This window comes from Sarcophilus harrisii, chromosome 1 (assembly GCF_902635505.1).
Source record: "Sarcophilus harrisii chromosome 1, mSarHar1.11, whole genome shotgun sequence".
In the NCBI taxonomy this organism is placed as follows: Eukaryota; Metazoa; Chordata; class Mammalia; order Dasyuromorphia; family Dasyuridae; genus Sarcophilus; species Sarcophilus harrisii.
The window spans coordinates 336,193,789-336,218,912 of NC_045426.1; the positions used below are offsets into that span (position 1 = coordinate 336,193,789).

A 25,124-nucleotide genomic window follows, 5' to 3' on the forward strand; every position below is an offset into this window, starting at 1 on the left:
ACTATTCAGTTTTCCTAGCAATTTTTGTTAAGTAGTGGGTCCTTACCCTAGTAATTGAGTTTGGGAGTTTATTGAACATTGAACTACTATGGTTTTTTTGCTTCTGTAGGTCATCTAATCTGTTCCCTTGATCTAAATCTCTATTTTTAAACTAGTGTCAAATATTTTTAATGACAATTATAGTATAATTATAACTTTTTCCATTGTTTCCCTTAGTATTGTTGACCTTTTGTTATTTTTTTTAGCTCTAATTAATCATTTGGTAGTTTGATTAGTATGGTGTGGAAAAGGTTAAGTAGTACTGTCATTTTAAAAAATTATGAATATTTTATCTCTAGATAAACTACAAGAAAACTTTTAGCATTCATTTTTACAATATCTTGAGTTCCAAATTTTCCCTTCCTCTCTTTCCCTTCCCTCTCACACATGTGCAATATGCAAAACATATTTATACATTAGTCATAATTGTGAAAGATGAAACAGATAAAAAAAAACCCAATAAAATAAGGGGAAAAAATTATTCTTTGATCAGCATTCACAAACGATCAGTTCTTTTTCTGAGGATGCATTTTTCCCTATAAGTCCTTCAAACTTTTAGTTCTGACTACCTCCTCCATTCTGTCACATACATCCTCTCCCCTCCTACTCTTCCCCTATTCTGTAGAGAAGATAGATTTTTATATTCAGTTGTATGTTATACTTTCTTTAAGGCAGTTCTGATGAGACTAAGGTTCATTCACTCTCCCTTACCTCCCCCCTTCTCCACTGTAAAAACTTTTTCTTCCATCTTTTATATGAGATAATTCTCATTCTACCCCATTGTTATCTCTCCCTTTTCCATTCTCTCAATACATTCCTGTAACTCCTTAATTTAATTTTTTTAGATATTCCTTCACATTCAACTAACACCTATATCCTGTGTGTGTGGGTATATGTGTGTGTATATATATTCATTCCTTCTAACTGCCCCAATAATGAGAAAGTTCTATGAGTACAACTGTCACTTTCCTATGTAGGATGGTAAACAGTAATCTTCTTAAATTCCTTATGATTTCCTTTTTTGTTTGTTTTGTTTTGTTATCTTTTTATACTTCTCAAGAGTCTGGTATTTTCTATTCAACTCTGGTCTTTTTAACAAGAAAGCTTGAAAACTCTTTATTATATTGAATGTCCATTTTTCTCCCCTGAAGGATTATACTCAGTTTTACTGGATAGGTGATTCTTGATTGTAATCTTAGCTCTTGTGCCCTCTAAAATAGCATATTTCAAACTTTCTGATTCTTTACTGTAGAAGTTGCCAAATCTTGTTATCCTGATTGTAACTCAGCAATACTTCATTGTTTCTGGATGCTTGCAACATTTTCATTTTGACTTGAGAGTTCTAGAATTTAGCAATAGTATTCCTTGGAGTTTTCATTTTGGGATCTCTTTCAGAATGTGATTGGTGTATTTCAATTTCTGTTTTACCCTCCAGTTCTAGGATATCAGGGCAGTTTCTTTAATGATTTCTTTTGTTTTCTCTTAATTATGTTTCGGGGGGGGGGGGGGGGGGTTAAGTGACTTGCCCTGGGTCACATTAGCTACCAAGTGTTTAGTGTCTGAGCCAGGATTTGAACTCAGGTCCTCTTGACTCCAGGGACCAGTGGTTTGTCCACTGTGCTATCTAGCTGCTTCAACAGTTTCTTGAAAGATGATGACTAGGTTCTTTTTTTGATCATGGCTTTCAGGTAGATCAGTTTTTTTCTTTTTTCTTTTTTCTTTTTTTTTTTTTAGCTTTTTATTTTCAAAATCCATGCATAGTTTTCATCCTTGCAAAACCTTATGTTCCAAATTTTTTATCTCTCCCCTTACCCCTTCAACAGCAAATAATCCAATATATGTTAAACATGTGCAGTTCTTCTATACATATTTCCACAATTATGCTGCACAAGAAAAATCAGATCAAAAAGAAAAATGAGAAAGACAACAAAAAGCAAGCAAACAACAACAAAAAAAGGTGAAAATTCTATGTTGTAATCCATATTCAATCCCCATAGTTCTCTCTCTGGGTGCATATGGCTCTCTTTATTATAAGTCTATTGGAATTGACCTGAATCACTTCATTGTTGAAAAGAGCCACATCTATCAGAAATGATCATCACATAATCTTGTTGCTGTTAGACCAATATTTTTTTAAAAATATTTTTTCTATTTTCTGGGTCATTTGTTTTTCCATTGAGATATTTCACTTTTTAAAAAATTTCATTCCTTTGATTTTGTTTTGTTTCTAGATTATAAAGTCATTAGCTTCCATTTTGTTCAATTCTAAATTTTAAAGAATTATTTTTTTTCAGTGAGCTTTTGTACCTCCTTTTCCATTTGTCCAGTTCAACTTTTAAAAGTTGTTTTCTTCAGTGGATTTTTTTTTCCTATTTGGCCAATTCTGCTTTATGCTTTCTTTATCATTTGGCCTGGTCATGTTTTTAAAGGCATTTTCTTCAGTATCTTTTTTGTATCTCCTTTACCAAGCTGTTGCCTTCTTTTTCATAATTTACTTGCATCACTCATTTCTCTCCCAGTTTTTCTTGTATCTCTCTTGATTTTCAAAATTCTTTTGAGCTCTTCCATGGCCTGAGACCAATTTAAATTTTTCTTGGTGGTTTTGGAAGTCAAAGCTTTGGTTTTATCTTCTGTGTTTTGATCTTCCTTATCATCATAATGTTATATTCAAAATCTTGTTCTGTTGTTTGTTCATTTTCTCAGCCTATTATTTGATTTTTAACTCTTTGTTAAAGTAGGGCTCTGTTTCCAATGTGCAGGGTCCCCTGTCCCAAGCTTCAAGGGTTTGGTGCAGTTGTTTTCAGGGGACCTGTAAGTTTTCAGTTCTTCAAGATGGAACCTCTAAGGAGAGGTATGTTTATTCCTGTTCTGGCCTATGTTCTGGTCTGTGAGTGACCAAAAGCATTCTTTTCTGCCTAGGAATGGTGAGGAGGGTCCCTGCTTCATTATGGCCACAAATTGTAGTGTGCTAGTATTCTACCTTGCCCTGGAACTCGGATTTGAGTATGGACAAAACAGTTGAGAACTGGTGCAGTGCTAGCAAAGAACCCCTTTGTAATTTTTCTCTGATCCCCTTACTGCCTGTGGGATGAGAGCTCTGGAAGCTGCTAGCACTATTACTGTTGATTCAGTGGCTCCCAAAGCTTGCTTTTGGTTTGCTGGGGCCAGGGCTGTGCTAGTGTGGACTGATCTGGACTGTGTTCCACTCTCACCCTGGTGCATCAGACCTATCTTGCTGATCTTCCCAGATTGTTCTGGGCTGGAAAATTGTTTCACTCAGTTTTTTGAGTAGGTTCTGGTACTCTAATAGTTTTTGAATCATTATTTAAAGATATTTGGAGGGGTTTAGGGGAAAGCTCAGACAAGTCCCTGCCTTTACTCTGCCATCTTGGCTTTATCTCCTGTTAATTTTAATATTCTAGGGTGCCCCTAAATATGAGCAACTAAAACCCCTAGATATTCAGTGAGGTTTAAATCAGCCAAATTCCCAAGCCATTGATCTGTGTTTTTTCATCTCATTTATCAGTTTCTGAATCTTTTGTGATATATTGAATGATGCAAAACTATTGTGATATTCAATCACTATTTGGGAATTTTTATAGTTCTGGAATACTGCTTCTCAGTATGTCAGTACATTTATTGGAGTTGGCCTTTTCCTATAGATGTATGTTTTCTAAGTCCATTTAATTCTTCTCTAAACTGGTTTTAAAAATGAAATTATTTAATAACCTAATCTTTAATTTACAAATTGTATTCTTATTACATAAACAAACTAATAAAGCTATTTTAACAAATTTCCTTTTAGGAAATGATTTCTCTTCATCTGACTTCACTCCTACTTAGATGGAGCTGGTATTGTGGAAAGAACATTAGATCTGGAGTCAGATAACTTACATTCAAATTTTATCTTCAGTGCCACCTCTATGTGATCTTTTGGCAAGTCATTTTTCATTCCTGGGTCCTTTGTTTTCTTAGTGTAAAATGAAGAGAGTTGAATTAGATTGCCTTTTATGTCTCATTTCGCATTAGATATATGTTCAGATGATGTTCGTTATTTTTAGGGTGAATTAAAATACATTTAACTAGGCAAGCTGCTAGTGTAGGAGAAAACAGTAAAGTCCTACTTCTCCAGCAAAAACTGTCAGACCATGCGTTGATTAGGAAATCTGAGGAAAAAATCAGAGTAGGGAATCTTTCTAGCCCCAAATCACAAATTTGACCCATAGGCAAGTGACCAAGGTAAACAATTTGGAAAAGTGTAGTCCAGGATTATAGACCCAGTCTTGGACTTAGTCAATAGTGTGGGATCTCCCAGAATGACTAGTATTGTAGAATTAACCTTGGGGCAAATCCTGATTTGAGAACAGAGTTAAATAAGTAATACCTCCAGAAAGGATTGGGGAATTTAAATGTGGGCCCCAAACAATGTTAAGCCAGCAGTGCAATAGCTCTGAATCTGCTGTGCCTTTTAGCTAGTTGATGGGGAAATGGGATCTATTGTATCTGTGAGCAGGGTTTCTTAAACTTTTTCCACTTGTGATCGCTTTTTTGCCTGAGAAATTTTTACTCGACCCTTGGCATATAGGTATATAAAATAGATATACAAATCAACGTTTACTCATAAAAAAAATTTCAATTTTGCAATCTCCTCCTCCCCATTCAGTTACATAACAGATTTTGGGGTCACAATCTACAGCTTATCAAGCTTTGTACTAAAGCATTACCCACAGCTGTGTTACCTATACATAAAGCTTTCTGGACATCAGAGAGCCTAGGAGGACAAAGATCAGACCATGACCTTTAACATAGAGCTTGCTAAAAGTCTGTAACTTATTGACTTTAATTGAACTCTTCAAAAAAGGATAATTTTGAAGGACCTAGCATTTATTCCTGAAGAATACCCAGGATCATTTAAGACCATATACTTGAATCAGCTATTTACATATCTATTGTATATAAAACTTGTGCACACAACCTGGTCTTGAAACAATGTCCCAATTCTGGAAATAAGGCTGGGAGAGTAAATAGACAGAAAAAGTTAAGGAACAATCATGATGCCAGAGATGCTCAAGACAAAAACCTGAAAGAGGATATAACACTTATGAGCAGATCCTATGGGGAAAAAGGGAAAACAAAAAATGTAGCTTTAACAAAAAGTTAACTATAAGTCTCTTTTTTGTTTGTTTTTTTCTTCTATTTATAATGCTGCATAAGGAAAATGAGATCAAAAAGGAAAAAAAGTGAGAAAAAAAACCCAAGCAAACATCAAAAAAGATGCAAATGCTATGTTGTGATCTACGCTTAATTCCCATAGTCTTCTCTCAATGCAGATGGCTCTCTTCATCCCGAGTCTAATGGAACTGGCCTGAATCACTTCATTTCTGAAAAGAGTCACGTTCATCAGAATTGATCATTGTATATTCTTGTTGCTGTGCACAATGATCTCCTGGTTCTGCTTATTTCACTTAGCATCAGTTCATGGAAGTCTTTTTGAAATCATCATGCTGGTTGTTTCTCAGAACAATAATATTCCATAACATTCATATACCATAACTTTTATCCAGCCATTCTCCAACTGATAGGCATCCTTCAGTTTCCAGCTTTTTGCCACCACAAAAAGAGCTACTACAAACATTTTTGCACATGTAGGTTCTTTTCCCTTTTTTTATAATCTTTTTGGCATACAGGCCCAGAAGAGATACTACTAGATCAAAAGTTATGTGCAGTTTGATAGCCCTTTGGGCAAATAAACTATAATTCTTAACCTAAATGAAAGAAAATTTGAACTAAAAATTATTATTAATGAAATGAGATTGCTAGAGCAAAGACCTGGAAAAGAAAAAAGAATTAACATTTTAGTGCAAGAGTTAACAAAAACTTACCAAACAATAGACTCCTTGAAAGTTACAGTGGGCCAGTCGGAAATTAACTCTAGTCAAAGGTTATAAACAGGCAGATTTTTAGAAAAAGAAATCAAAGCTACGTATGTCATATGAAAAAAATACTCTAAATCATTACTGATTAGAGAAATGCAATTTAAAACAACTCCATGGTACCTATCAAATTGATTAATATGACAGAAAAGGAAATTATCAAATGTTGGAGGGGATGTGGAAAAAATGAAGGAAATTAATGCAGTATTCGTGGAATTGTAAATTAATTGTTCCAACTATTCTGAAGAGCAATTTAGGACTATGCTCAAAAGGCTATTAAACTGCATACCCTTTGACCTAGTAATACCACTACTAGGTCTGTATTCCAAAGAGATCAAAGAAAAAGAAAAAAGGACATGTATATAAAAAAAAAGTTCATAACAGCTTTTTTTTGTGGTGGCAAAGAATTAGAAATTGAAGGGATGTCTGTCAGTTGGGGATTGGCTGAATAAATTGTGGCTTGTGATTGGGGTGGAATATTCTTGTGAAGACCTCTTTCAGAAAAACCTGGAAGATTTACATAAACTGATACAAATTGAAATGATCAGAACCAGAGCACAGTACACAGTTACAGTGATAGTATACGATGATAAATAACTCTGAAATGGCCTATACGATGAGTCGAGACAATTCTGAACAACTTAGGATAAAAAATGCTACATGCCTCCAAAAAAACTGATGGGAATATTTAATGCAGATTGAAACATACTTTTTTTTGGAGAGGGTCTGTGTTTTTGCAACAGGGTTAATAAAGTGTTTTACATTACTTCACAGATATAATTTATATCAAATTACTTTTCTCAAGAGTGAGGGATGGGGGAGAAAGGGAAGGAGAGAATTTTAAGGAGAGAAATTTTAAAAAGCCAATGTTAAAAATACGGTTTTCATTTAATTGAAAAAACAAAGATTTGAGATAATAAAAATATTAAAGACCAAAAAAAAAAAAAAAAAAATGAGGAAAACCCTAAGGTATCTTATAGCAAAAAGAGTTGACTAGAAATCAAGGAGAGAAATAATTTAAGAATTATTGGTTTAAAATGAAAAAGACAAGTCCTACAAAGAACCTACATATCATTTTTTAAGAACTCATTTAAGAAAATTGCCAGACATAGTTGAACCAGATAGCAGAGTGAAAATAGTTACTTTGTGAAAGAAATCACCAAATGAAAACTATCAGGAACTGTGTTGGTGAAAATCCAGAGCTTCCAGGTGAAATAAAAACCACCAGAAACATTGAAATCAATACTAAAAAACTACCATGAGCTTATACAAGCTTTTAGCAGCTACTAATATGAAGGAGTAAAGAGCTTGGAATATAGTATACTAAATGTAAAACATAAAACCTTGCAAGCCAGCAAAACTGAATGTTAATGCTCCTGGAGGGAAAGTGAGTATTTAATGAGATAAAGGTCTTACAGGCATCACTGAGGAAAAGAGTTTAGCAGAAGCCTTGAAATATTGAGGAATAAAGAGAAGCATAAAATAAGCAATTGGAAGACACTTTTATAATCTGACAGTTTACATTCTAATATGGGGGTGATAGAAATAATCTCAGAATTTTAGTAGCATCATTGGTTATGAAATTAATTGTCAGAAGGGGGGGTTGTAATTTTATTATGTTTTGATAGTCTTAAAAGAAAATGAAAGTTAATGGAATACTCTAGGGAAGAAAGGGAGGAACAGGGGAAGGAAACATTTAAATTGGGAACCATAACTAGAAGACTATAAATGAGGAAGGAATGGGGGACTGGGTGTTATAGAAGTCATATATATAAATGAATCTTTAAATGTGGATAAATATAGATGAATATTAATAAGGCAAATATTATTTGCAGAGGATTTATATTAACTTCTAGCCTGGGTGTCACTCAAACCAATTCCTTTGGTAGTTAAGATATGATGGTGGAATGAAGGGCAACACTTGTACATCATTCAGCAGTTAAAAAAGCCAGGGGTGGATATGCAGCAAAGACACCATATGCTGATATAACTAAATAGAATTTCTTGCGCATCTGAATTGCCCCATAGTGGTTGATTAGCAAATCACCCAGAGAACTCTGAGCTCTCTTGTATCTGTTTATACTCAATCACAAAACAATGTCAACAACATTAGCCACTTGGAGGGTGACTAGTCCCTTTTCAGTTTCTAAGCCATATATTTAAACATGGTATCTGGAATTACAGCTTGCCCTGCTTTCAAAGATTATTCTAAGGCATCCAGAAAAAGTGTCATTGAGATAACTTCATATATGAAGTTACAACCCCCAAAATTTCACTCCTTTAAAAAAATCGTTTGCTTTTCATCTTTTGCTTTTACATCACCTAAATTTTTCCCTTTTCTCTCTTATCCTGCCCTCTCTCCCAGAGAAACATTTCTTGAATTTTTTTTAAAGAAAAGAAAAAATTCACCAAATCCAGTAAATCTGACATTACCTGCAATGTTCCCTCACTACACTAACTGCAAAAGAGTGAAAGGAGGTGAGGCACTTTCTCTGTGGGGGAGACTATTAGTGAAAGAGTAAGCAAAAGAGACCATTAGATTAATTGAATAGAAAGAGAGCCAGAGGAAAGAAGATCCTGGAGGTAAAGGTGATGTGTCAAGTGCTGCATGCAGATCAGTCAAGAAGAATCAAAGTTGAAAAAAGGCAATTAGATTAGGTGATTAAGAAACACTGGTAACTTTCAAGGTCAGTTTCTTTTGAAAGATGAGTGCTTAGCAACAGAATAAAAAAACCAGAATTCAGGAATGCTGAATGCTCATTTTAAATGCTCATTTATTCAGTAAAGTATTTTATATCATTCCTGTAGAGAAGCTGGAGAGAGATGATTAGAGAAAACATAATCAAATAGATTTAGAAGTGGTTGGATTGTGGGCCTCAAAGAATAATTGTTAATGGTTCAGTCTGGTGGACTCCAGTAGAGGTCCCTAAGGATTTAAATGGTCTTGGTCTATTTAACATATTTGATTGGATAAAAACATAGCATGCTCATCTTATAGATAACAAGACCTATTTTTCCACATCACCTCCAACATTCCATTTTCCTTTTCTGTCTTCTTAGCCAATTTATTGCTATGAGGTAATACCTCAAAGTTGTTTTTTAATTTATTTCTGTAATTATTAATGATTTACAGCATTTTTCATACTATTTTTGAGAGTTTTGATTTCTTCTGAAAACTGTCTTCATAACTTTCAATTATCAAATGAGGAATGGCTCTTATTCTTTTTTTTTTTTTAATCTTTCAGAAGTATTTTATTTTTCCAACATATAGTTTCCAACATTCATTTTTGTAACACTTTGTGTTCCAAATTTTTTCCCCCTCTTTCCCTTATCCCTTTCTCCCTAAAGACAGCAAGCAATCTAATATAGGTTAAACATGTAGAATCTTTTAAACATGTTTCCATATTTTTCATGTGTACAAGAAAAGGGGAAAAACCATAAGAAATAAAAAAGCAAACAGACAAAAAAGGTAAAATGATTTGATCTAGATTCCGTCTCTGTAGTTCTCCCTGGATGCAGATGGCTCCCTCATCACAAGTATATTAGAATCGCTTTGAATCACCTCATTGTTGAAAAGAGTCAAATTGATCACAGTTGATCATTACATAATCTTGTTATTGTGTACAATTATTTTTTTGGTTCTACTCACTTCACTCAGCTTCTGTTTGTTTAAGTCTCTCTAGGCTTTTAAGCTGAAATCAGCATAATTTCATTTAATAATCAGATCATTTCTTATAAAACAATCATATTCCATTACATTCATATACTATAACTTACTCAGCCATTCCCCAAATGAAGGTTATCCTCAATTTCCAATTCCTTGAATGGCTCTTAATATAAAATTGATGCAATTCTCTACATATTTGGGAAATAAGACTTTTGTCAGAGAGACTTACCAGTTCTTTAGTTTTGTTTGTATAATAACTTAAATTTCATGTAATCAATTATCCTCTTTATTTTCTGTTTACCTCTATATCTCTTCTTTGGTCATGAACTTTTACCTTACCATGTACCCCAAATGATTTCTTTGATGATCTGCTAATTTGCTTATGATGTCAACTTTTATCTCTAAATCATGTAAAATTATTTTGGTATATGATGTGAGATGTTGGTCTGTGCTTAGTTCTGCCAGACTCCTTTACAGTTTTCCCAATAATTCTGATCAAATAGTGAGTTCTTTCCCCCAATGTTGGAATCTTAGGATTTATCAAACTTAACCCATTCTACTGATTGACCTCTCTGGTTTTTTTTATCCAATATCTCTCTGTTTCTTGTCCAGTTTCAGGTTGGTTTGATGATTGCAGCAAATTAGTATATTTTGAGATCTGGTACTACTAAGTTTCCCACTTGCTTCCTCCTCCTCCTCCTTTTTTTCATTGATTCCAAGATACTCTTTGACCTGTTGTTCCTTCAGATAAAGGAGAAACTCTGTAGTTGTGTAAAATAGTTCTGTAGTAATTTGATTGGCATGGCACAGAATAAGCAAATTAATTTAGGTGGTATTATAATTTTTATTATATATATTTTATTTTATTGGTTTTGCCTAGCCATTAGGAATCAATATTTCTCTTAATTATTTAGCTCTTATTTATGTGGAGATTTTTTTAAATTGTGTTTATATAGTTCTTATGTCTTGGCAAGTAGACTCCCAAGTATTTTTTTACTCTTTGTAGTTATTTTATTTATTTATTTATTTGTTTTTATTTAATAGCCTTTTATTTACAGGTTATATGTATGAGTAACTTTACAGCATTAACAATTGCCAAACCTCTTGTTCCAATTTTTCACCTCTTACCCCCCACCCCCTCCCCTAGATGGCAGGATGACCAGTAGATGTTAAGTACATTAAAATATAACTTAGATACACAATAAGTATACATGACCAAACCGTTATTTTGCTGTAGAAAAAGAATCAGACTCTGAAATATTGTACAATTAGCTTGTGAAGGAAATCAAAAATGCAGGTGTGCATAAATATAGGGATTGGGAATTCAATGTAATGGTTTTTAGTCATCTCCCAGAGTTCTTTTTCTGAGCATAGCTAGTTCAGTTCATTACTGCTCCATTAGAAATGATTTGGTTGATCTCGTTGCTGAAGATGGCCTGATCCATCAGAACTGGTCATCATATAGTATTGTTGTTGAAGTATATAATGATCTCCTGGTCCTGCTCATTTCACTCAGCATCAGTTCGTGTAAGTCTCTTCAGGCCTTTCTGAAATCATCCTGTTGGTCATTTCTTACAGAACAATAATATTCCATAATATTCATATACCACAATTTATTCAGCCATTCTCCAACTGATGGGCATCCACTCAGTTTCTAGTTTCTAGCCACTTACAAAGAGGGCTGCCACAAACATTCGTGCACATACAGGTCCCTTTCCCTTCTTTAGTATCTCTTTGGGATATAAGCCCAGTAGTAACACTGCTGGATCAAAGGGTATGCACAGTTTGATAACTTTTTGAGCATAGTTCCAAACTTTTGTAGTTATTTTAAATGGAATTTCTCTATCCTACCAGATTTATTTGATAATATGCAATAATATACAAAAAGGCTGAAGTTTTTTTTTAATGTCCTGAACTTTTGCTGCATTAATTTTCTGCTAATTGATTCTAGAAATCTTTAGGTAAGCCATCATATCTACAAAAAGGTCATAGTTTTGTTTCCTCATTGTTTATACATATTGCTTAAGTTAACATTTTTCTTATTTTACTGCGACAACTAGCATTTCTAGTATAATATTTAATAGTGATGATAGCGGCCATATTTGCTTAACCTGTGATTTTATTATTAGAAAGGCTTTATAATAGATAATGCTTTTTTCTTAGTTTGATAGATACTAGTTATCTTTTTCAGAAAAGAATCATCTATTCCTGGGCTTTTTAGTGTTTTAATTTAAACAGAATGTGTGTTGTATTTTCTCCAAAACATTTTCTTCATTTATTGAAATAATTGTATTTCTGTTTTTGTTGTTAATTTGGGCAGTTATACTTACAGTTTTCCTAATTTTGAATCAACCCTACTTTCCTGGTATAAATCCAGTCGAGATTACTGCTAAAATCTACTCGCTAGTATTTTTTTAATTATTATGTTTACTTAAAAAAGAAACAATAGAAAAAAGAATAACAGAAAAGGGAAACAAAACAAAACCAGAACAGAGCATTGTCATGTGCCCAGTAGAACATCAGGAAGGATTCAAAATATATAACAATAAATTACCAGTTCAAGAAAGAATATATAATAGTAGAAGAAATTATATACACGAGTGTCCCATTTTTCCTTTGCTTCCTTGTAAGTTATTTTGTTCTATGCTGTGTACTTTTTTCTTTATTGTTTTCCCTCTTTCATCCTTCCTACCTTCCTCCAAGTAGGCTATAGTTAGATATATTTATATATACATATGTAGATATATACATACACACATATAAACCCCCACATATTCATACTCACACACATATACATACATCTGTATATACACATACACAGAGCAACATGCATACATACTTACATATATTCACACACACATATGTGTATGTATGTGTGTGTGTGTAGATAGATAGATAGAGATAGTTATCTATCTCTATCTATATATACATACATGTATTCACCCATATTTAAGCGTGCATCCAAAACAATATTAGCATGGCTGACATATAATGTAGATTACTTTCTTGATTGAATCTTTGTTTGAATTTGTCTAGTGATTATTAGCCCTCTTTTTTTCCTAATAAATTCTGATCTGTGTTATAGTATATGTATATATCTCTTCTTTCCTATTCCTGCTAACTCTTCTGCTTTAATTCTGCTCTTTAATTTGCCTTGCTTTTACTTAAACTCCCCCCACTCATGGGTTTATTTATGGTATTTTAAAGGGTGCTATACCCTTAATAGTGTGTGTGTGTGTGTGTATGTATGCGTATGTGTATGTGTATAGTGTTACCTATTGAACCCATTCCCGAGATAAGTAGGTTTTCAGAACTATGAGCTTTCCTCCTCCCTCTAATGTGTCTGTGTCTATTCTTCCTTTACACCTCATTTGTAGGACACAATATTTTTACCTTAACTTCCTCAATCTTTCTTTTGAGATACCTAATTGCGGATGTCACTCTTAAACATATGGTATACATTTCCATGTAAAAAATGTAAACAGTTTGTCTATGTTAAGTTCCTTGAAATTAATCTTTGATATTGGCTCTTCTATGTTAAATTTTCAATTAAGTTCTGGTTTGGTTGAGACAAAGTCCTAAAAATCTGCAAGTTTGTGGAATGTCCATATTTTTTCAATATCATGGATAATTTTGCTGGATATGACATTTTTATGTCTACTGATTAATCTGTACAATTCTAATTGTAGCTTCAGCATATTTAAATTGTTTTTTCTTTTTTCTTGTAAAATTTTCTCTTTGATTTGGGGTTTCAAATTTTGGCAATATTATTCCTATGTGTTTTTCACAAAGGATCTCTTTGAGATAGTAATCCATGGATTTTTTCTATTTCTACTTTTCTCCACATGTCCTATCACACTAGGACAATTTTCTTGGATTATTTCTTTCATTATTGTGTCAGTCACAGCTTTCCGGTAGTTCAATTTCTCTTTTTGATTTGTTCTTCAAATCTGTTATTTTTCTTATAAGATATTTCACATTCTGTTCTATTTTTTCATTCTTTAACTTCTGTTTTGTTTTTCCTCCAATAGTTTATATAGTATTGAAATTAATTGTTCTTTAAATGTTTGCTATAATTCACTTGTAAATCTATGACCCTCAAGATTTTTTCTTTGGAAGTTCACTGATGGCTAGTTCAATTTCTTTTTCGAAAATGAAGTTATTTAAATACTCTATTTCTTCTTCTGTTAATCTCAACAGGTTATATTTTACAAATATTCATCCATTTCATTTAGATTGTTCGATTTAATGGCATATTATTGGACAAAATAACTCCAAGTTATTGCTTTAATTTTCTCTTCATTGGTAGTAAATACACCCCCCCCCCCCATAGGATAAATACTCTTTTCATTTTTGATACTGCTAATTTTGTTTTTTTTTTAAATCAAATTAATCAGTAGTTTTTAATATAGTTCATTGTGGGTTTTTTTAACTTATTATTTTAATACTTTTCTTACTTTCAGTTTTATTAATCTCTCCTTTGTCTTTCAGTATTCTTCATTTGGCATTTACTTTAATTTGTTCTTTTTCTAGCTTTTTTAGTTGCATGCCCAGTTTATTGATCTGTTCTTTCTCTGTTTTGCTGATGTTAGAATTTAGAAATATAAAATTTTCCCTAAGTACTGCTTTGGCTGCATCTCATAAATTTTGGTATACTCTCTTATCATCATTGTCTTTGCTAAAATTGTTGTTTTTATGTTTGACTCCCTCATTCTTAAGAATTAGATTATTTACTTTCCAATAATTTTTTTTAAAGTAATAACTTTTTATTTTCAAAATATATGCAAAGATAGTTTTTAACATTCACCCTTGTAAAACTTTTGAGTTCCAAATTTTTCTCTTTCCTTTCCTCCCACCCCTTCCTCTAGACAGCAAGTGATCCAATATATGTTAAACATGTGCAATTCTTATATACATATTGCCATATTATTTCCATATTTATCATGTTGCATAAAAAAAAATCAGATCAAGTCATTAAAAAGGGAAAAGAAGCCACATGTGCAAAAATGTTTGTGGCAGCCCTTTTTGTAGTGGCAAGGAACTGGACATTGAGTGGATGCCCATCAATTGGAGAATGGCTGAATAAATTATGGTATATGAATGTTATGGAATATTATTGTTCTATAAGAAAAGAAAAGCAAGATGATTTCAGAGAGGCCTAGAGATTCTTACAGGAATTGATGGTGAGTGAAGTGAGCAGAACCAGGAGATCATTATTCATGGCAACAACAAGACTATACGATGATCAATTCTGATGGACATGGCTCTTCTCAACAATTAGATGATTCAGGCTAGTTCCAATGATCTTGTGATGAAGAGAGCCATCTTTATCCAGAGAGAGAATTCTGGGAACTGAGGGTGGATCGCAACACAATGTTTTTCTTTGGTTGTTTGCTTGCTTTTTTTGTTTTTTTTTTTTTTGTGTTTTTTTCCCTTCTTGATCTGATTTTTCTTGTACAACATGATATTTGTGGAAATAAATATAGAAGAATTGTACATGTTTAACATAGATTACTTGCTGTCTGGGGGGAGAGGAGAAAGGAGAAGAAAAAATTTGGAGCACAAGGTTTTGCAGGGATGAATGTTGAAAATTATCTTTGCATATATTTTGAAAATAAATAGCTATTATTTTAAAAAAAGAAACAATGAGAAAAAAATAAAAAAGAAAGCAAACAACAGCAAGAAAGGTGAAAATTCTATGTTATGATTCACATTTAGTCCTGACAATCCTCTTTCTGGATGCATATGGCTCTATCCATCACAAGTCTTCCAATTAATTTTTAATCTCTCTCTTCTTGGCCCTTTATTACATGTAATTTTTATTGCATTATGATCTGAAAAGTAGATATTTAATTTTTCTGTCTTTCTGAATTTGATTGAGATTTTTAATGTCCTAATACATAGTCAGTTTTTGTGGGGGTTTTCCATGTACCATTGAGAAAAAGGTAAATTCCTTTACATCGCCATTCACTTTTCTCCAGAGATATATCATATCTAACAATCTCTAAAATTCTATTTACTTTCTTAACGTCTTGTTTATTTTGTGTTTTTAGATTTATCTAGTTTTGAGAGGGAAAGGTTGAAGTCCCCCATTAACATAGTTTATTATATTAACATAGTCCATTTCCTTCTGAAATTTATTTAACTTATCCTTTAGAAATTTGGATGTTATAACATTTGGTGCATAGATATATAAATAATATATAGCTATTATTTCATTGTCTGTGGCACCTTTTAACAAGATAGACTTTCCTTCCTTGTCTCTTTTAATTAGCTCTATTTTTCTCTTTATCTAGGATCATGAAAGCTATCTCTTGCTTTTTTTATTTCAGTTGAAACATAATAGATTCTACTCCAGTCTTTTACCTTTATTTCTATGTGTGGATCTCAATATCAAATGCATTTCTTGTAAACAGCATATTGTAGGATTCTGGTTTTTAACCCTCTTTGTTAACCACTTCTGTTTTATGAGAAAGTTCATCCCATTCCCATTCATAGTTAAGATTACTTGTATTTCCCTTCATCTTATTTTCTCCCTGTTTATACTTTTCTGTGTCTCTTTCACTTTTTAGAGATTTTGTTAGGTTTGTCTGATTTGCATTTTTCTTTGAGTCTTTGCTTATAGAGATTTTCAAATCATTATCTTGAGCTTCCTTGTCAACATAGTAGCTTTTTATGGTCAGGTTCTTTTTCTTTTTGCTCATTCTTCCAGCTTGCTTCTTAACTCTGGACTTTGTTAGCACTAGACTCTCTTCACTTCTGTGTACATGTCTGGCTTGAGCACCTATCCTTTTATATCATTCTACTACTTTCACAGCTCAGCCTGGGAGCCTGAACATTTTCAGTGCTTTTAAAGTGGTATGGATGGTAAAGTGGTCAAATTTTTGCTTAAGGAAAATCACTTTACCAGTAGTATTCTTTGGAAGGACACATTGAGGCAAGGATATCAATTAGGAGCCCATTGTAATATAGTCTGAAACTCATGAGGGCTTGAACTGAAGTGGTGTATGTATGAGTTGATGGGGTGCTGGAGATAATTTGTAGTTAGAAACAGCAAGACTTAGCAACTGATTATGGGATAACAGAGGTTTTGAGCCTGAGAGGCTATATAAATAGTGGTGTCTTAGTAAAATTTGGTAAAGAGGTGAGTTTGATAGGAAAGATAATGAATTCTGTTTTGGACATGTTTTGAGAAATATCTAGTTGAAAATGTTTCATACCATATAAACTCATGAAAGAGATGGATTATGTATTTTTATATGTAAGTCATCTGACTTAGAGATGATAATTAAACTCTTGGGAACTGATGTGTGTGTGTGTGTGTGCGTGTGCGTTGCACGTGTGCATGTGTCTGTGTGTGTGTGTGTGTGTGTGTGTAAGAGAGAGTGAATGAGTGAATGAAAACATTGTCAACAATGTCAACTGTAGCAGAGTTCAAATAGGATGAGGAGGATGAAATGGCCATCAGATTTGGCAGTTAAACCATTGGTAACTGAGCAATTTCAAGAATTTCCCATCTGTTTGGAAAGACAAAGTACATGAGTATTTGAAAAGTCAAATAATAGTAATATAAAAAAATATAACAAGGGTTCATCTTCAAATGCATGCTGCATATTAAGAGATATATGAAGCCAGTGTGAGCTATTAGGTCAGGGTTGATAGACTTCATGGAGGTAGAAGGATTTTGAATTGAGCTTTCTTTGCAGAATAGTAGGATTTTGGTTGGAATGAAATTTTTAGCATTGTTCTTCCCTTAGCCTTTTTTGTTTTTGTGGCATATTCTGTCTCTTAATGCTTTTCTATTTTGTGTGACCTAAACCACTAAATAATTTAACACTAAAACATTGTAGTCTATCATTGAGGTTTGTGGTTTTTCCTTTGGGGTATTGGGGGAAAGAGGCAAAGGAAGAAGCAATGTAGATAACATGTTTGGTATCTGGTTTAAATAGTGTTACATTATCGGTTTGAGACTTAATTCGAGATGTTCTTATTCACCTGAAATCTTGTTGGTCACTAGGCAGGTTTCTAATTATTATAAACTCAGAATTGTACTGGAAAATTGAAATCTCTTTTAGAAATTACAAAGGATCATACACTTCACCTCTTTAGTTTTCCTGGTTCTGGGTTCTGTTTTGAATTTTCACTTGATAGAAAAAGGAACTTCCCAATATTTCCTTGGATTTTCCTATTTCTTGTGGAGCTTATTTGTATTTCCCTCTTCTGACTTTATTTAATGAAGCCTTTGTTTAAGGCTTCGTTAAACAAAGTTCAGGGAGAATGTATAAAGGTACCTGAAATGACTCATAGTTTTTTTTTGTTTGTTTGTTTCTTTGTTTTGAAGGAGCAAAGATTAGAAGAAGACCAAAACAGTTTACCAAATGTTGTTCAATGAAATGAAGCATGAATTACTTATTAATAGTTCTTACTAAGGTGAAAAATTAGCAGCTTTTCCCTCTTTCACTATTTAAGCCCTTTTATGGTCAGTAAGTCAATAGGTCCTGATGAAGTACTTATGTCTAACATTGTGCTGGTGCTATAGGGGAAAATAGAATGAACATGGCTTCAGGGGCAGATATTTATGTGAACATGTGAATGTGGCATTTGTGAGGAACAGGGAGCAGACAAATCGGACTGGTATGGAAGAATAAATTAAGGATGGACCAGTTGTTAAAGAGCTTTCAGTGCTAGAATAAGGTATTTAGATTTGGTCTGAGAGGCAGTAGGGAATTCACCATACTACTTTCTTATGAAGCCAATGAAATTTATTTTAGAAGACTCAACTGTCAATATATGATAATTTGAGGTGAGATATGAAAACAAATTAAGAAGAATTTTGAAATAATTCATGAATAATTGCCTGAAGAACTGACAAGTCTTTATGTCTATGTAGATGTAATTGAAACTATTGGGTTTTCAAGCACTTGGGTGTTACAGTTCCTTTATTCTAAGTAGAATGTGACTTTTCTGAGATGAGGGACTGTTTTATTTTTCATTTTTATAATCCCCAGGCCTATCTAGCACAGCACCTATTTATAGAGTGGATCCTTAATAAATGCTTGTAAATTGAATACTTTCTTGGTTGTCCTTTAGCCTTTTTAATTTCCTCTGTCAGGAATTCTAGTCTTGCATCTTAGAGCGGCAGGTCATTCATTGATCATTTGCTATGGTAACATATCTTGTTCAATTTTTTTTTTCTAAATGAATTCATTGAAATTTAGCACTGATTTACTTTGTTATCATAACTCTCCAAGTAAGAATAAAGCACATTAGAAAAGTGTTGATTGAAATCAAATGGCTAGAATGGTATTGGCTCTTTAGAATTAGTGCTCAGATTCTCTTTGACTCAGAAAGCACACTCTTAGGAGAGAAAAAAAGTGGGATTGGGGGAAGATTCTTTGAATGAAAAAATAGAGCAATTCTCTTTGTGGTGGCAAAAATTAGAAATTAAGGGAGTGCCTATCATTTGGAGAATGGACAAACAAATTATGGTGTATTAATATAATGGAATACTATTATGTTTTAAGAAATGAAGAAAAAGACAATTTCAAAGAGAAAACATGGAAAAATTTATATGGATTGATGCCAAATGAAGTAAGTAGAACCAAAAGAACAATTTATATTATAATATCAACATGTAAAAACAATTCATTTTGAAAGATTTAAGAACTTATGACCATTGTAATGATAGTTAATCTGAAGAATTTGATACATTTTTGGATATAGTCAGCATGAATTTATTTTTCTTGGCATGCTTATTTGTGATAAGGATTTTGTTTTCTTTTCTTTTTTTCCCCCCCAAGTATAGAAGAGGAGTGGGATGGAGGAAAAATTGTTTGAAAATTGGTAGAAAAAAAATTTTAATAAAAGCAAAAACAAAATAAAAAGGATAGCACTTATGATGCCAGACATTGAAGTTGGTTTTCGTCATAGCTTTTTAATTTTTATTATATGTATGTTGCCTGTCTTTTCTCTGCTAAATGATCAGCTCCAAGAAAGCAGGGACCCTATTATACCTATCTTCTTTCTCTCTCTCTCTCTGTTCTTTAATTTATAATTTCTTCTCTACCATCCTTCATTCATTTATAATCGCCTTTGTTGAGATACACATTGATTTTCACAGAGCAATCACTCAATAAAGGATATATAGGATTCTCTACAATATGGCTTCCACTTATCTTTCCAGTCTTATTTCATATCACTATTCTTTTTTTTAAAAAAACATTTCCCAAATTAATATTACTTGGTTTTTCTCAATTACACATAGATAGTTTTCAACATTTATTTTTTAAGATTTTGATTTTCAATTTTTTCCCTGTCCTTTCCCCTCCCTCCAAGACAGCAAGCAACCCAATATAGGTTTTACATATATAATTATATTAAACATTTTCTCCCATTAGTCATATTGTGAAAGAAGAATCAACAAAAGGGGAAAACCAGGAGAAAGAAAAAAAGCAAAAAAAAAAGTATGCCTCGATCTGCCTTTATACTCCTTAGTTCTTTCTCTAAATATCATATCACTATTTGCATACTCTTTTCTGTTAGACTGTCCTGTTAGCTCTTTCTTGTACAGGATATGCCATCTCTTTCCTTCATGTCTTTGCATCTGGCATGCACCATGCCTCCTTGTCTCTGCCTCATTGAATCCTTAGCTTCCTTCAAAGCTAAGCTCATATTGCCAAATCCTACTGTAACTTTTTTTTTCTGAGCTTCCCTATCTTTCCCATGCTGCTATTACTTTCTCTCTCTTGAGATTACTTTGTATTTACTTATCTGTGTACATATAGTTTCCCTTCCGGCAGAATGCAAACTTCTTTCCCATTAATTTTGTTTGTTTTTGTCTTTGTAGTCCTGGTATCTAACATTTTATTTGCAAGTATTCATATAATAAATGTGTATTGAATTGAAATGATTGTTGAGTAGATGGGGTAAGACAGTGTAGCAGTTCATTGACAGGTTTCATTAGAAGTTTGTAGCCCTAAGGTATAAATCAATTATGTTTTGTAAATTTCCTCAAGGTCCTAGATTACATTTGTTTTTGAGATCAAGGAAGGATAATCAGAATAATACAATTAAATAAAGTGTGGAAAACTTTGTAACTTCAAGTACTTCATTTCTTGTGGGGAATTATGGGCATTTTGGAAAATTTGACATCTTAAAAAAATTCATGAGTACAATAACTTGTTCAAGTTTGAACTTGGAGTCAAGAAGACTTGAGTTTAAAATCTACTCTAGACACTTAGCTGTATGACCTTGGGCAAATTATTATCTCCTTATGCTTCAGCTTCCTCATCTGTAAAATGGGGAGAAAAATATAACCCATCTTATAGGGTTGTTGTGGGGTTAAGGCGAGTTAACATGCAAAGCACTTTGAAAATTTTAATGTGCTATATGAATATTATTATTATTTTCCAACCATTTTGAATTTTTTTTCCAGGAAGACTCTCCCCATGTTTGTGGAGAAATGTCAAAGTTGTGAGCCGTATGCAGAACCTGGCTGTTTCTGGCATCTATGGTGGACAGAAATATAGCACCCAAGCAGCTGAAGATAAAAAAGAGGAGCCACTGCACACTATCATCAGCAGTACAGAGACTGTTCAAGGTATTGAGAAGGAATTGAATTGTCTATTGATCTTGGGCTCAACAATAGGAGATAGTTCAGATGATGGAAGCAATTATGTGATACAGCTATTTGTTAACTTTGAATATAGCAGACTGCAGGCACATGAGATATCACACTTTCCCCCTTAACAGTAAGGACTTCTGGCTTTCATCCTAACAGATCTCACACCCTCTGGTGGCTACCCATAAAACTAAGGGATGTTGATTTTACTAGTGATCATGCTTACTGTCTGAGATTTTACAAGGATTCCTTTTTTGAATTCCTCTAAAAATTATAGAGATATTTAATTGAAACTCAGCATAAACCCCAGGGATTATAGAAACTTTATAAAGATGAACCTCATAGCCATTCTTGAAGTCTGTCCATTTCTGGTTTTCAGTGTTCAGGTAAAAACAGACAGGTGAGATAGAAAGGGATGAAGTTAGATTCAGTTTCTTGAATATAGTCTAGGGCTGATAATCAAATTTAAAAAAGATTTACTTTAGAGGTTGCCAGATAATTGTGCTGTTCTATAATCTCTGAAAAGATCTAAGACTAATACCAGTTTTAAAGTATTTGCCAAATTGCTACTAATAGAATCTTTTTTTTAAAGCATGATCCAATGGTACAGTCATTTTGATGTGTTTTTTTCTCATCTATAATTTAAAAAAAAAATTTTGTCAATTACATGTTAAAACAATTTTTAATGTATTTTTTTAAATTTTGTGATCCAAATTCTAATCCTTCATCTTCCCTTCCCTCCCCTTTCCCTGAGATTATAAGTAATCAAATATAGGTTATTTCCATATTATTAATTTTGACCACTCTCTTTCTCTCTCTCTCTCTCTCTATATATATATTTTTTTAAATTCATATAATTTGAAGTTTTCATTATGTAAAATGTTATTTGGTTCCAGGCTACCCAATGGAAATAGGCATTAGGACTTCAAATAATAGAAACACTTCAGGAGAGTGAGTTATTTATATTAATTGGTTCCTAGCTATAGAGTTAGTGTCTTTTTCATTCTGTTGTAAAAAGAAACCCTAGAAAGCCTAAATCCATTGATCAAGATAGGGAATATAGTTATTTTGTAGGACCTCCTTATCAGTAAGACTCACACACAAGTTATGTGTTCCTGAAATGTTCAGTGATTCTCTTCATACCATTCACTATTTTAAAAAAAGAATTGCAAAAATCATTAAAAGTAACCCCATTGCTAATCATTTTAATGTGTCCTTTCAGGAAAATAGAAATTAGACTTCAGTGGCTATGTATGTGATTATTTGCTAGGTTCTATCTCCAAACATGAATTCCAGGCTGAGACAAAGAAGCTTTTGGACATCGTTGCTCGATCATTGTACTCAGAGAAAGAGGTATAGTATCTGTAATCACTCCTATTGGCTGGCATTGTTTCTTTTGGCAAAGGTGTATTTTTAGACAGTTCTGAGGAATGCCAGATAGCATGTTAGTTATGAGAATGTACTGAACTCTGGGCAGGTTCTGTTCTAAGTTACCATAGAGTCCTTTAAACAGAAATTTGTTCCTAGTTTCACTGATAAATATAGCCAGATGGTTCTTTGCATAGGTTTACTCTGGAAATAATTTAATTTAGTTGATAATTTAAATCAGTAAATCCCCTTAACAAGTTGAATGGGGGTGATAAGGAATTGGACTAATTTAAATCTAAAACAACTAAAATTCCATTATGATGAGTTTTTGGTATACATTTTGCTTAGTAAATGTGCTGCTGCCTGCTTTAACTAGTAAGTTTTAGAGAGTTGTGGGATGATTGCTTAAAAATCAGCCAGTGAGCCATCTTTATGGAATACCTATTATGTGCTGTATAACAAGATTTCTGAGGAGCTTAGAATTCTGAGAGATAGAACACTTAAGAAATGAAAAATAGAAAAGTTGGGGGCAGCAGTGAATAGAGCACCAGTCTTGAAGTCAGGAGGACCTGAGTTCAAATGTGATCTCAGACACTTAACACTTCCTGGCTGTTTGACCCTGGGAAAGTCATTTAACCCCAGTTGCCTCAGCAAAAAAAAAAAAAGAAAAATAGAAAAGTCTTAAGAGTGTGTGTGTGTGTGTGTGTGTGTGTAGGCATTTATTGCTGAACATAAATACATAATTGAGTATTGAGTTACAGAGAAGAATAAAAGGGTAAAACGTATATTGTAAGAGGAGAAGGTCTTAAAAGAAATATTATTGTATAAAGTCCAGTTTTAAGTACCTCACTTTACCCTAGATTCGGTTCTTCTTGAAGTTAATTTAGACCCTATGGGCACTGTGTATAATTTTGAATCACATATATTTGTCTGTAAAGTGAGGTCAGTCATAACTTGTTTTCAACTGTCTCTGATAATGTAGTAGATCTTAATATGTCTGTAAAATACATTTGATTTCCGTTTCATAGAGATATTTAATTGAAACTCAGTATTTGGGAAAGAAGCAGTAAATCTTTCTCCCTTTATGCAGTAGAAGAGATATGGTCTGGTTACAAAAAATTCCTTGATAGCATTTATCTTTTATTTTAGAATTTTACATGACAGTTCCTAACATAAATTCAGAAAAATTTTCATGTTGTGGCTTTATCCCTCCTGAAGAAAGGGTTTTGTGGCGAAATCTTGAGTAAACCCCCTTGTAGTTAAAAAGTCAGGAAAACCTCTATATTCAAATCTAACGTGATGAGATGATTATTCCCAATTCTATAGGCATTTAAATTGTAGATAATTAAATATCACAGTGTTTACTACAGATTGCTTCTATTTTATCTCTCTTCAACAGGTATTTATACGAGAACTGATCTCCAATAGTAGTGATGCCTTGGAAAAATTGCGCCATAAGTTGATTTCAGAAGGCCAGACATTGCCAGAAATGGAGATTCACTTGCAGACAGACGCTGAGAAAGGCACCATCACTATCCAGGTGTGTCCTTTTAAATACTCAAACTTATATCTCTCCTTCGCTTTCAGCACTTCTAAGGGGTAATATCTATAGAGAGATTATGGAAGGATGCATGTTACATTATAGCTAGTAGGCATATTTTACTTAATAATTTCAGAAAGGGGACATCCTACCTTTTGTTCTAAGTTGATAAGTTTGTAGGAATATAGGATCTTAGAACCTTGAGCCTTAGAGATCAAGCATGGAACCTTGAACATAGTAGGTACCTAATAAATAAAATAAATTGAGTTGGATATACCTTTATTATTTTCAGATGAATTCTAAAGAGTTAACTGACTTGTTCAAGATAGCACAGCTAATTAGTGACACAACTGTAACTCTTACTCACATGTTTTTTTAATTTGATTGCCATTGATGTGGGCATTCCCTTCATCACTATAGATCTAAATTATCTTTTCCTTTTCAACCTGTGTGTTTCTTGTTCATGTTCTCTCATAAATCCTTCAGAGAGGATCTGTCAAAGACCTTTGAAGCATTTCTCTGTGTATTTTTACATTTTTATATATAACATATAGATTTCATCAGTGATAGCAAAATGCTTAGCACAGTACTGACACTTAGTAGAAATTGTCTCTCTGAAACTTATTTTTATAGTCTTTACTTATATTGTTTTTCTGGTTCTGATTGCTTCATTTACATGAGTCCATGTAAATTTTTCCATACTTTTTCATATTCATTATTGTTTCTGCATTGTAATATTCTATTACATACATGTATTACAATTTGTTCAGCCATTTTTGAGTCAAACACTGGGTTATTATTTATTTGTATTTGGTGCTTGTTAATTTTATCTGATTTACAAATCCTACATTTCTGTTTTTAAGCAGAACCAAATCATTTTGATTTTTTTTACTTTTTATGATATAGTTTGAGATTTGAGACTATGGTAGTCTTCATTCCTACTTTTCCCCCTTGCTG

At 33.0% G+C, this 25,124-nt stretch overlaps 1 protein-coding gene across 1 annotated transcript in view; it reads left to right on the forward strand.

The window, feature by feature from the left end:
- TRAP1 (TNF receptor associated protein 1) overlaps nt 1-25,124 on the forward strand; it is a 79,091-nt gene that overhangs the window by 3,195 nt on the left and 50,772 nt on the right. The window contains exons 2-4 of the mRNA XM_031945615.1: nt 21,074-21,238; nt 22,530-22,612; nt 24,027-24,167. Of these exons, the coding sequence (XP_031801475.1) occupies nt 21,074-21,238; nt 22,530-22,612; nt 24,027-24,167 (389 nt within the window). The remainder of the gene's footprint in view (nt 1-21,073; nt 21,239-22,529; nt 22,613-24,026; nt 24,168-25,124) is intronic.